At 36.3% G+C, this 13,546-nt stretch overlaps 1 protein-coding gene across 1 annotated transcript; it reads left to right on the forward strand.

Annotated features, from left to right (window-relative positions):
- Window positions 1-5,972: 5,972 nt before the first annotated feature.
- LOC148868083 (fasciclin-like arabinogalactan protein 4) lies at window positions 5,973-7,879 on the forward strand. The gene has a single exon (XM_088973956.1). It carries the CDS (start codon window positions 6,292-6,294, stop codon window positions 7,558-7,560), a length of 1,269 nt encoding a protein of 422 aa, XP_088830082.1. The 5' UTR covers window positions 5,973-6,291; the 3' UTR covers window positions 7,561-7,879.
- The last annotated feature ends 5,667 nt before the right edge of the window (window positions 7,880-13,546 follow it).

Below are 13,546 nucleotides of genomic sequence, written 5' to 3' on the forward strand. Positions count from 1 at the left end.
TTGATATAAGATAAGAATATAAGTGTTAATGGACCGGGTTTGGATTAAAACCAATCTAAATCAAAATGAATTTAAACAGATTGAATGGTCCAAACATTGAACCGGACCGATCCAAAATATTCATTGGATTGGACTGGACCTGGTCCATTTATAATGGACTCACATTGGACTGGATTGGGTTGGATCAAATCCAGTCCAATTGACACCCCTACCTACAAGCTATGGGTTGTTGTAAACGTTTTTATATATATAGTCCTTGAAGTATCCACAAATTTCTCTCTAAAATGTATGATGATGGAAAAAAAAAGGGAGAAATCTATCAAACAATGCATTCATTCTTTTCCAGTTTGTTGAAAAAATTATTGAGAATGACTTTAAAAAGATAATTTCATATAGACTATACTCATATTTTATATGGTAAATTATAGATTAGTACCTATACTTTGGGGCTAGTCACACTTTAGTACCCAAACATCAAAAACGTGTTGTTATAGTACTTGAACTCCCAAAAACTGTCAATTTAGTATTCGTTTCGCTATTTATCTGTATCACATGATGACATATACGACTTATTTTTTTAAATGCCAAAATTACCCTTTTTAATATTTTTTAAACCATCTTACTTTAGTTGTCTTCCTCAGCAACGAGAAGAATTACTTGTCTTCTCTGGCAATAACAAATTAACGACAATCTAAACCCCACCTTGTTATGGATTGAATAACTGAAAAAGGGAGTACATCGACGGTAGTCTAAATCCAACCTAATCAGCAACTACGTTGTCTTCTTTGATGATATCGGAGGAGGTTGCAAAGTGTTTTTATGAAGCTTTTGCAATCAAGATTCTCCAATGCTGGTACACACTTTGAGAGTAGTATTGTAAGAGATGCTTCCATAGTTTGTAGAAAAGCTCTTCTAGTGGTTGACTGGTTATGTAGATCAATTTGTTGGGCTTTTGCAGGGAAAGACATCCAATGATGTATGCAGAAAGTACATTGGTTCTATCGGTTTTGCGAATTTATTCCTCAAAGTTGACAAAACAATGGTTCTAGAAGTCTAAAACCACAACTATTTTTATACAAGAAAAATATCTTTGTTCTCCTTTTTTTCTTGGATGAAATAATAGGAATGATGTATGTATCGAGGCCCCATTGAGCCTTTCAGAAGCATTCTTTCTCGGTCTAATGATTCTTCCACAGAACGAAAGTCCAAGTTTGTAATGGGGCTTGGTTTCTCTTCATGGGTTACTATGGAAACAAAGAGACCCAATGGCAACAATTGGAGAAGAACCTAACCTCTCAACATAAGGTCCATGGCTTGCTTTATTTGTGTTATTGATTGGTTATATAAAAAGATGATTTTTAATATCAAGAAAATTGTACAAATAAAAGATTAAGAATAGAATAATTATTTTAATACTTAAAATTTATAAATTTACACATGATATGCATATTAAATTTTTTTTTATATATTTTTACAAATTATTAATTAATATTTTAATTTATATTAATACATAATAACGATATATTTATTATTTATAAAAAAGAAAAACATTGTTCATAATATATTTAAGAATATAACATTAATTTGAATCTATCAAATCCATTAATCTACACTTGTTTCAAAAAAATGATTTTTTTTTTATTTTAGAAAAATTATATAAATAAAATATTAATAATGGAATAATTATTTTACTAATTAAAAATTATGAAATTTTCTATGATATGTAGATTATAAATTTTAACAAATTTGATATATTTTAAGTTAAGATTATATTTTTATAAATTATTAATTAATATTTTAATTTGCATTTGATAATTTAATATTTAGTTGACTTTTTGTTAATGTTAAAAAAATAAAAAAGTAAAATAAAAATAATTTATATAATAATTAAAATATAATAGGTGCCATATGTTAGTATCTTGGACTCTTGATTGATGCATTATAAATAAAATTATCTGGTATATTTGCATCTTGATATATTAATTATAATATATTTATTCGTATTTACCACTAAGATATAGATTTCTTATGTATTTATATATTATTTGTGATTATTTTTATTTTAAATTTAATGATATTAATGTATTTGCAGAACTTGAATGTATTTTCCTAGCATATCCATGCGTTTTCATATATTTTTGTCCATATCCATATGTTTTCAAAACATATCCATATCTGAATTGTCCGATTTGATACCTGATACCAATATTTTAACAATTGTTCTTAATTGATTCTAAATAATCTTTTAGATTTAGGTTACTATATAAAACTTTGAAGTCAACACAAAGATAATATCAATAACCTCAATATCCCTAACCAAAATCCATTAAAAGGGAAGACAAGCTGAAGACACAATTGGAATTCATAAGCTACTAATGTAATACTACAATGGGTTATTACATGTCAGATTCCACCCAATTAGTTCCACAATTCTACACAAAAGCTGAACTCGAAACTAACTCTCTATTTGGTCTCCTTGCATTGTTGTCTTAGATCATCCTTTTCATTTTTGTTGCTCGTTAAAGTTGCATGGTCCATAATTAGAATGGCACACTGAGCAATCTATCTTCCTCAAGCATAGCTGACCTATATCAATATTTCCATGCCGCTTGTTATCATTTTCACTGCATAATTTATTTTTCCATGCAGAAGTGGCTATAAATTCTAAAAAACAGGATCATAGAAGGCGTGTTTGCTGGAATCTTTTCTTCTTCTCCTTCTCCTTTACTAAATAATTAATGAATGACCCCGTAAGTACAGGGAATCAGTAATATTAAATTTACATTATAGAATAGATAACATTAAATTTATATTTATTAATATTTTAAATAATTATTAAAATTTCAAGAAATATTTATTTCAAAAAATAGCTTTTAATAAATAATAACATTTGTAAATATGAAAATTTAATCATTGACACATTCATTTTGTACAGGCCACCAGGTTGATGCAGATACAACCTAAACCTAGTTCAGAAGAAAATGGTTGCTTTAGCCTACAAATATATAGGTATAGCTGGGTTAAGCTATCTATTAATTCTAATTTTTATTAATTTCTTAATTGTTAATAGTTGTTATATAAAGACTTGATAAAATTTAATAAATTTTAGTAGATTTTTATTAATTTTGTTTACTTAGTTCCAAATTAATAAAACATAAACTAATTTTACGATTTTTGTGGTTCACTGACATAATTGAAATTGGAATCAGAATCAAAATCACCTTTTCCTGATGCCTATTTGGTTTAGTTAGGAATTGAAATCGGATTCTGATTGCTATTGTTTAATTCACTTGGAGTTGGAACCTGAATAAACTACAAAATTTTCAATTTTTTATATTTTAGTATGTTATTATTTTATTATATTTTATTAATTTTTATGATTTTATTTATGTTTAATTATTATTATTATTACTTTAATATTGTATGAATTTTTTATTATAATACAATTGTTTTATTACTATTTTATTAAATATGGTCCGATTAACGGAAACTTATTTTATTACTATTTTAATAATTACCATTAATTGCAGGAAGTTATTTATAGTAATTAAATTTTCATATTTACAAATTTTAATATTAATCTTACTGATAATAAATTCCATAATGTTAATAATGCATTAATAATCATTAACTGATATTAATAATCACATTTTTAGTAATACAATTTTCAGCAAGTACTTTTTAGTAATTACATTTTCCTATTTACAAATTGTAATATTAATACTAATAATTATAAATCAGTAATGTTAAATTCAGTAAATTTGATAATAAGTTAATAATTATTAACTTTCCCTAAATTAAATTAGCAAAACCAGTTAATTTTTAGTAGTAATATATTATAATTATAATATTAATACTATTGATTTTTATATTTACAACTTAAAGAGAGCTAACTGATTGAACGTTAAATAACTGCTAAAACATGAATAAAAAATGAATATGATAATACACTAACCGATTGAAAAATTGTTGAATAGGACACCTTTAAGTTGCAGACTTGTCTGTTGTTGCAATTTCAGAAACCGGAGACCTAAAATTGTAGACTTCTCTATTGTTGCAGTTTTAGAAATGGGACATGCTAAACCGATTGGAGGAGAGGAAATCATTTTCGTTGCAGTTTCACAAACTGGACATTCAATGAAGCACGAGATTGAATGGATTTTCAAGTCAGGCGTTGTCTCTCATAGTTCGGTTATCTCTTAACTCTGTTGCAGGTATTCTAAGTTCAGTTATCTCTTACTCTGTTGCAGGTTGTATATTGCCATATTCTGCATTGTTTTTTGGAAAAGATTGAGAATGGGAGCTTTCCACTTCTCACTTCAAAAATTACAATGCCACATGTCTGTGAATGCAATAACAACAAAATCTTAGAAGTTGCCATATGTCTGCATGGTAGTTGGCTGTGGATTTGAACATCCACTTGTGAGAAATTGCCACATAACTACTTTCTCCATAACCACGTATCTGAATAATGGGAGATTTCAGCCTGAAAATCTTCTTTTAATATATATATATATATATATATATATATATATATATATATATATATATATATATATATTAGATCTTTGGGTTTTGATTCTTCATGAGGTGAAATTGATTCACCAAAATTTCCCTTCAAATGATGAGAACAATGCAAAGATTTTTAGCTTAGACTGTAGGTTGATAGATTAAGCACGTGCACCTGTACTTAATTGGATTTCCTAAGACATTTCAAAAGCTTTCAAAATTGTTCAAAGCTCAAAGGGTACTTGTGTTCTTTTACATGTCATCTAACATCGGTTGACACTAAATTGATGATTTACGAGAATTTAAATACTGTAGTGGCATGTTTTGAAGTTGGATCATAATAATAAAGTATTGTTAATAATTTGATGCACAAGAAATTATTTTCAGACATGCATAAGAATGTAGGTTTGAATGTACGAGTCACTTAATCTGTGTTTGGTTCGAACGAAAAGGAGGGATTCTTTCAATATCTCATATGGCTTGAATTAATATAAATGTTTAATATCAATATTAATAATATACAATATTTTGATCAAGGTTTAAAGTATTTGTTTTTTTTTTAATTTTAATTTTATTTTTTAAACTAATTCAGATGAATTGATTTAAGTTTTGACTATAAATCATGGTCTCACCCGATACAACCCCTGAAGTAACGTTTTAAGAATCCATCAGCATGATATGTATCGACGATACATACACGTTGATACTTTCAACCTTGGTTTTGATTATTTTTCATTTCAAATATAAATAAAACAAATATGAATATGCCAATATCTGATTAATTTGACAGCCAAGGAAGGAACTTGGGCAAGTTGGACGGGATGTAAGGTCAACTTAGCCCAATACTAAAACTTAGGGTTTAGGTCCCAGTCCAAATTAAGCCACAGATCGAATCTGTCCAATCTAAGCCCATAGCTGAAGTTAAATTATGATACTTTCAATCTTAGATAAACCTATTTGGCCTGATGTATTAAAATGGTTACAGGTGCAAGGGTTTGGGCTTGGCTCCTCCCACCCACCTCCCCCCCCCCCAAAAAAAAAAACTCAGAATGGCCTAGACTTTGACACGTGGTCGGATATTATATCTCAAAACAGTGGCACGTTTCGTAAATCCAAGGAGATCGAACGGCATTTGTCTTCAAGGACTGAAGCCTTACGATCTCGGACCACGTGTCCGTTGCCAGTTGCCCTATGCAGACAGCTCTATCACAGATGTTTCTTGTCGTAACTCCCGTCTAACAGCCTAGCTTGATGACTTGATCGTACGATTCCGGACCCCCAACAAGAGGATAAAAGAAACGTAAAAAAATAAGAACATAAGGAATTTTCAGTGAAAAGCAACTTTGTGCAACTCTTCTGTTCTTCGCCCTAGAGACATGTGGGACCTGCACATGAAATACTACAAAGACGAAATTGAACATTACTTTTCGATGGATTCCATCTTATCTGTATGAAGACTGAAGAGTTGTATTAATCCGTTGCATGGCAGTATTCCTGAGGAAATATTATATTCTCATATCTCATTTTACAATATATAAATAAAATAATATATTTAAATATGAAAAATAATATTTCCATCAGCATCTTGAACAATCATGCATCATCATCAGCAGCATTACAGGCTCACATCCAATCCTCTGCTAGCTCACACCTCTCTTTCTCTCTCTCTCGCTCGCTCGCTCGCTGCTCGCTCTCTCTCTCTTTCTTCCTCCCAGACACAGTGACACACACAAGCACACACACACTTTATTCTCTACTCTCAACTCCGCAGAGAGGAAAAGAATGGCTAAATTCACCATTTCCAAATTTACCCTTTTCATCGTCTCGTACTTGCTTCTCTCCCCCTCTTCCCCCATTGTCGCTCTCAACATTACAACCCTCCTCTCCGTTTACCCTGATCTTTCGGACTTCAACAACCTCCTCACAACCACCTCCGTCGCTGAAGATCTGAACCGCCGGTCCTCTGTCACTCTCCTGGCCGTCCCAAACCACTTCCTCCGCTCCCCTTCTGATCTGACACATAGATCCTCCCCCGCCAACATTGCCGATGTTATACGGTATCACGTCCTCCTCCAGTATCTCTCGTGGTCGGAGCTCCGCCAGATTCCCCCTGCCGGAAAGCTCGTCACAACCCTCTACCAAACCACTGGCCGGGCCACTAACAACCTCGGCGCGGTTAACATCACACGTGACCCCCTTGACGGCACTGTCTATATTCGTTCCCCCGTTTCCTACTCTCCGTTAAATGCCACCATTCTCTCTCTAATCAAGACCCTTCCTTACAATGTTAGCATCTTCACCATTAATTCCCTCCTCGTCCCTTACGGATTCGATTTAATGGCGTCAGAGAACCGGCCCCCGTTGGGGCTGAACATTACTAGGGTTCTAATCGATGGGCACAATTTTAACGTCGCGGCGTCAATGCTTACGGCGTCCGGGGTGGCGGAGGAATTCCAGGCGGATGAAGGTGGGGCGGGGATAACTGTGTTCGTTCCGACCGACGACGCGTTTGCCGATCTTTCGACGACTGAGAGGTTGCAATCCTTGCCCGCCGAGAGAAAAGCTGTGGTCTTAAAGTTCCATGTTCTGCATTCTTACTATCCATTGGGTTCGCTGGAGTCGATTGTGAATCCTGTGCAACCTACTTTAGCGACGGAAGCCATGGGTGCTGGGACATTCACATTGAATATTACGAGGGTTAATGGGTCGGTGGCGATTGATACGGGGATCGTTCAGGCGTCCGTAACCCAGACAGTTTTTGATCAAAACCCAGTTTCCATCTTTGCAGTTTCGAAGGTTTTATTGCCGAGAGAGATTTTTGGGAAGGAAGCCCTTGGGGCGACGAGGAGTGGCAATGCAGGGGTGGGAGCTGCGCCTCCAGAAATATCGTTTTCGCCAGAGAATTCACCTTCTCTGGAGATCCCACCGACCCATCTCTCCTCTTCTCCAGGTTTACGCGAGGAGATCCAATCGGGTGCAGCCGTTACTGGCGTACAAAGAACCGCCGTTGCTGTTGCTCTCTGCTGTATAGCGTTGTACTTGGTGGTATGAGATTTTTTTTTTTTTTTCAAAATTTCTTTCCCTGTTTTTCTTTACTTTTTAATTTCGTTCTCGTTTTTAATTCTTTTCCTACACGAAAAATTGTATGTAGCTGCAAAGCAGCATTCTTTTCTTGGGGGTGGGCTTTACTGCTTTAGTTTAGCGGGGAAGATTTTTGTCGGAATAATTTGAGAACAAAAATACCAAATTTCTCCTCTGGGTAGTGATCTGATCGATGTGTCGCTGTAAAATGATGGGAATCAGTTCTTTCTACATGTTTCTTTTGCCTTGCATGAGTCGTTTGAAAAGAAAAAGAATGATTTTGTCTAAATTTCTTTGATCTGTTATGGTCCGAGGACCTTAGATATATCCTGCATGCTTCGATAAGTTTGCGGTACGCATTCCTTTACTTTACTTTGTGTTTTTTTTCCCAATTTTTTGGTTCCCTTTTAATCTGCAAGTCCTTTTCTTCGTCACTCGGTTTTTTTGGGTTGCGGTAATGTTCGAATTTGATTTTTTTTTTTTTTTCTGTTCTGTCCTTGACGTTGTAAGTAGTAAACCCAGACCAGACAATCCGTGAAATCTCTCGAAATTCGATCGGAGAAAGAAAGGGGGACGATTTGAAATTTTGGGGAACCGAAACGAGAATGACGGGATTGCCCCTCTGTCAAGGATGTGAGGGAAGTGCAGTATAGTTTTTACAAAAAAAGTAGCTTCTTGATTGGCGAACTTATTGACGTAAAGTTGACTGCGATCGCAAATTCGCAGGGCCGGACCCAATAGGCAATAGGCTGTTTCAAGCGTCTCTCAAATCTCAATCCCGCGTAATTGCTGCCTGGTAAGGTCCTCCCCTCAGTCTTCAGTCGGTCAGTCGTCGCCCACCCGGCACCTCTCACCCCTGTAATTTGATTTCGATGCGTCTATCGTCGTGTCTACACTACAAAGTGAATAATTCAAGAGTTGCGTCTACTCGTTCATTATTTTGTTTTTATTTTCGCTAGGCAGAAACTTATTGACGACGTGGTATGGAAGAGGAAGAGGGGGCGGGACTTGAGAATAATGGGATATTATCTAAAATTCAGCACTACTTTTTAGCATTCATCTCAAACTCACCATAAACTCTCAAAACCTACACAGAACCCTCTATTATTATTATTATCTGTTATCGAGTTATTTATTAGACATCTGTTAGTTTACCATTAATGAATATTAATAAAAGTTCTCTACATATAAGTATTTTTAAGTATTTTACATTATCAAATTACTCTCAAATAGCCAATGTAGCTTATTAAATGTTTTTCAAGACAAAATTATTCCTGATTACTGCCATAACAATATTTAATAAGATCGATCGATCAATCCGAGGTTGTTTGATCATTGAAAACAATTTTTATTTTTATTAATGATAACTGACAGTGGTCTAATGTAAACCTTTTATGGAAAGTGGATTTTGGATGGGGGTGCAATTGGATGGGTTAGGGTTTGAATGGGCTCCAATAAAATGTTTATTCGAGCCAAGCCAATCCCCTAAATTTGGACAGCAAACCCACTGATAGAAGGTTCTCTAAAGGTTTTGAAAAAGTCATGATAAACTTAAGAGAAATGCAAAAAATTATAAGAATAATACATGGAAGTATAAGTGGTCCATTAATCATTGTCTGTCTTGTATGGCAATCTACAATTGAAGAACAGAAATTGGAGAAGTTGATGACACTTGGAAGTCTAGGAGAATGCTAACAATGGCAATATCACTATTTATAATATGTATTGATGATGCGCATTTCAGCATTTTTCGGCTTGTAGGTGACTGAGATGCTTGACTGAATAATCCCTATCTGGAATGTGGTATGGATGCCTAGTTGAATGGTTTTTACCTGGAATGTGGCTTGGATGCCTGGCTCTGATACTTAATTAAATGGTGACGAGCTGGAGAGGTGGCTTTGATGCCTAGCTAAATGGTGACGAGCTGGAGAGGTGGCTTTGATGCCTAGTTGAATGGTGACGAGCTGGAGATGTGGTTATGTTGCCTAGCTGACTGGTGACGAGCTGGAGAGGTGGCTCTGATGCGACCTACAAGAAAACAATGTCAGAGTGCTCGGGTTGTTTTATCCGGGGTGGGCACTCCGATGCTTAAGTTAGCGAATAAGAGATTTTAAGATAGAAAAATGTGAGAGAGTTGGGGAGTTACAAGAACTAAATAGCGCATCTCCCGCTGGAGTTGGAGGTAAGGCCTTTATATAGGCATTGTTTGGCGTGAGCATCACGCAACACACCCAGGATCTCCGGGAGGACGTGCCTAACTGCTTCGAAGTCCTCGGAGGTAATCGTGCATGTAGGCCAATCTTTGCACCTTACTCAGTTTCTCCCAAAACATTCGGTGTGAGAGCTGACTTTCGAGAGACCTGGGAGTGATGGGATGCATGTAGAAGTCGACGACGAGCACGTCTCGTAGGTCGCCACGTAGAACTCAATCAGGTCGGCAAGCCCTCGAGGGAGGTCGCTCCCCATGTTGAAGTCGCTTCAGCCAATATTGACGAGGTACCGCAGATCGGCCCTAGACGAGGTGCTGCTAGCCACGTTGAGTCGTGGACGAGGTCGCTGGCTAGTTTTCTACCAAGTCAGCGGTGGAAGCAGGTCGTCAGGTCAGCAACAGGGGCAGGTCGCCAAGTCGGCGCCAGAGGCAAGTCACCATGTCGACGATAGTGGCAAGTCGCTAGCTGGGACTCTATCATTTTGGCTAAGGCAAGTTGTCGCTTAGATGATTCTGGGTGTCACCCATTTATTCCGAAAATGCCATGTATCATGATGTTAGTGGAGGGCCAAATCTACCCTCATCATGTACAATGTCCGTTCATTGTTATTCATAACAAATTACTTTCTTTCAAAAATATCATCAAACATGGCCTAAGTTTTTGAATTTTTCTTCTCTTTAGTTATTATAACCCCAAATGATTCTTCCATGTTGTTGATTAACACACCCATGTGGAATCCGGAGATTGACTATAATGCAATTTCCTGTTTCTCATATCCTATATATATATCAAGCGAAAATCAATGACAGCTCCGTGTATACATTCTTTCCTTGCTTTGTAATTAAGATGAGGTAAGTAGCAGCTTAGCTTAACCGGTCCATACAGAAATAAATGGTAAACAGTTTAATCTTCCATTTTACAAATATGTATTTTTTATCATCATCCTTTAAAATTCTGACTTTAGGTAACCCATCCAATTTCTTGTAAAGCTTTTATAAGCAAATTTTACAGGATACAAGTGTGAATTAGAGTGCTTCGCTAGAGGCTTTTGTAAAAAGATTTCACTGTATATAATATATGGTGAACAGTGAATTAAAGTGTTTTTTTTTTTTTTTGTTTCAAAAAAAGAAAGAAAAAATACATGAAAAATGTTTAAATTAAACAAATCAATCTTGAAATACACAAATAATCTCAATTAGGCCTAACAGGATCAGGATCAGCGAGTTGATCCATGACCCAATCCAACCCAACTCAATTCTTTCATAAGTCGAATTGGATTGGGTCGGGTTCACGCACGGATTGGATCAACTTTTTGCGAAGTCTAGTTGAAGCGGTTAAAATTAACATTTGGCATAAAAATAAGTAGGTCCTTTTCTACACCTTTGCTTCGTTAAAGCAAGTGATTTTATGTTTTGACCGGAAAGAAAGAGGGTCACTTTAGAATTTGGACACGTTTGCTTCTTTCAAACAGATTGAAAAAATTTACTCTCCTTTCGTAGGGACTGGGGAGTGATAGTCACACCTGACTGTGACTTGATGCCAAATTTACATTTAAAATATGGTTTATAGAGGGGAGAAGGCTAATAGTAGGGGGCTGAAATTCAGAAATCTGCATTGCATCGGGTGTTTCCGTATTTCTCCTTCTATTTTATTTCTTCTTTTTTTAAGTAAACGCTGCTCATTGATTCCTACGGAAAGATAAAAGTGAAAGGGTAATAAAGACTCCTATATTTTGTTTTGTGACAAAACTCCTGTACTGTGACCGTGACACAACTCCTTCCGTTAGACTTTCGTTGAAATCTGTGTTGTAATATTTTTTAATCTCCGTACCATCTTTATAACAATTATTCGGAAAAAAACACTGTTATCTTTCCCGACTTTATACACGAACCGCAGCAGAGATAACTATTGCAACGGCGGTGGACTTTCCAAGTCCTCCCTCTCTCTCTCACCCTAATCTCTCTTCTTCCCCTTCCCCTTTCTTCTTTCCGGAGAAAAAGACAACAGAAGATATTAAGAACGAAGCAAAAAGCCAGAAAGGGGCGAATCGAGTATTAGCATTTAGTATCCACCGCCTCGACTCGTCCAACTTCTCAGGCGGCGTCAGCTCCAACCGACTGCGCCATCCTTGCTAGCAAGGTCGTTAACCAACAGCAGGAGACGGAGAAGAGTGGCAACGCTGCCTTAACTGCCGTTAATCGTCACCAAACGCTAGATCTTGTCCTCATTGATAATCTCCCTAAGCCTCTGACCATCACCGATCTCTCTCCTGCTCCGATGCACGGCTCCCAGCTTCGCATCGCTTACCAGGGAGTTCCCGGTGCTTACAGCGAGGCCGTGGCCGGTAAAGCCTACCCGAACTGCGAAGCCATCCCTTGTGACCAGTTCGAAGAAGTAGCCTTTCAAGTGGTGGAGCTCTGGATTGCCGATCGGGCCATGTTGCCCGTAGAGAATTCGCTGGGATGTAGCATTCACCGGAATTATGATATACTCCTCCGTCACCACCTCCACATCGTGGGAGAAGTTTAGAGGGCTTATTCATTCATTGAGGGCTGATATGACAACTCTAGATTGTACATTTGGAGAAGATATAAAAAAATAGGGGACAATAATGTTTGTTCAGAACTGATCTAAGGCCTGTCTTTATTTCCATGCTTGGTTGCAGCTGTTCTTGGCCGTTGTATACAAGAGGACTTGGGATTAACTAGCAGTCGGTTAATATTGTAGTAGGATTTCTTCCAAAGTGATGCCCAATCAATCACTTGAAGTTCTGTTGGAAGGCTTAAAACCTCCTTGTCCCATTCCAAAGTGATGCCCATACTCGATTCGCCCGTCTGGCTTTCCCTCCCTTCCCTCCTCCTCTGTCTCTCTCATGCTCAATCACTGGATCAGCTACGATGGTGTTGGGACTGAGCTTCGTGCTCAATATTTGCTGTATTTTTCTCTGGGAAGAATAAAGGGGAGGAGAGAAAAGGGAAGGGGAAGAAGAGAGGGAGGGAGGACTTCGAAAATCCGCCGCCGCTGCAACAGTTATCATCGCTGCTGTTCGTATATGGAAGGTGGGGAAGATGAATATATATTTTTTAATTATTATAAGGATAATATGAGAATTAAATAATATTACAATGGCGGATTTTAACCAAATGCTAATGGAATCTCACGGACATAATAAAGGGGGTCTTTGTCACAGACTCCGTCGTACGGAGTTCTTTATAATTTACCCAAAGTGAAAATATAAAATACAAAATTCCTTTCTTTCCTTTCTTTTGACCAGAGACTGTGTTGAATGGTTATTTTTTTGGTGTTTTATTCCACTTGCACATTAAGTAAATTGCTTGAGAAATAAATGGTTTTTCTATTTTCAACAAAGTGAGTGGTAGTTATTGAAAAGTGATATCCATTCAAATTTTGTTAGGTCATTTTTCAAAGCGATCGTCATTTTCAACAGCTCAGCTTCACTTTTCAAATTCAACTGATTACCAAGAAAATTAGGAAATTGATTCATTTTCCTGTTGAACACCATATTCTTGGAAAATCATTCTTTTCTATTTTTTGGGTTTTATGTGTAATCAAAATACAGCTTCCATGAAAAATGGGTGTGAAAACAAAGTTTTGTTTTGGGTCTCAAACACCAGAAACATAAGACGGTGTGATTGAGATTTTATGCATTGAATTAATCTTTCACCTATTTTGTGATGAAACATAAGGCAGAAAATGGAAAAAGAAATCGAATAGTCAGATCAGTC

This window comes from Nelumbo lutea, chromosome 2 (assembly GCF_056320005.1).
Source record: "Nelumbo lutea isolate HS-2025 chromosome 2, American lotus-T2T, whole genome shotgun sequence".
Lineage (NCBI taxonomy): Eukaryota > Viridiplantae > Streptophyta > Magnoliopsida > Proteales > Nelumbonaceae > Nelumbo > Nelumbo lutea.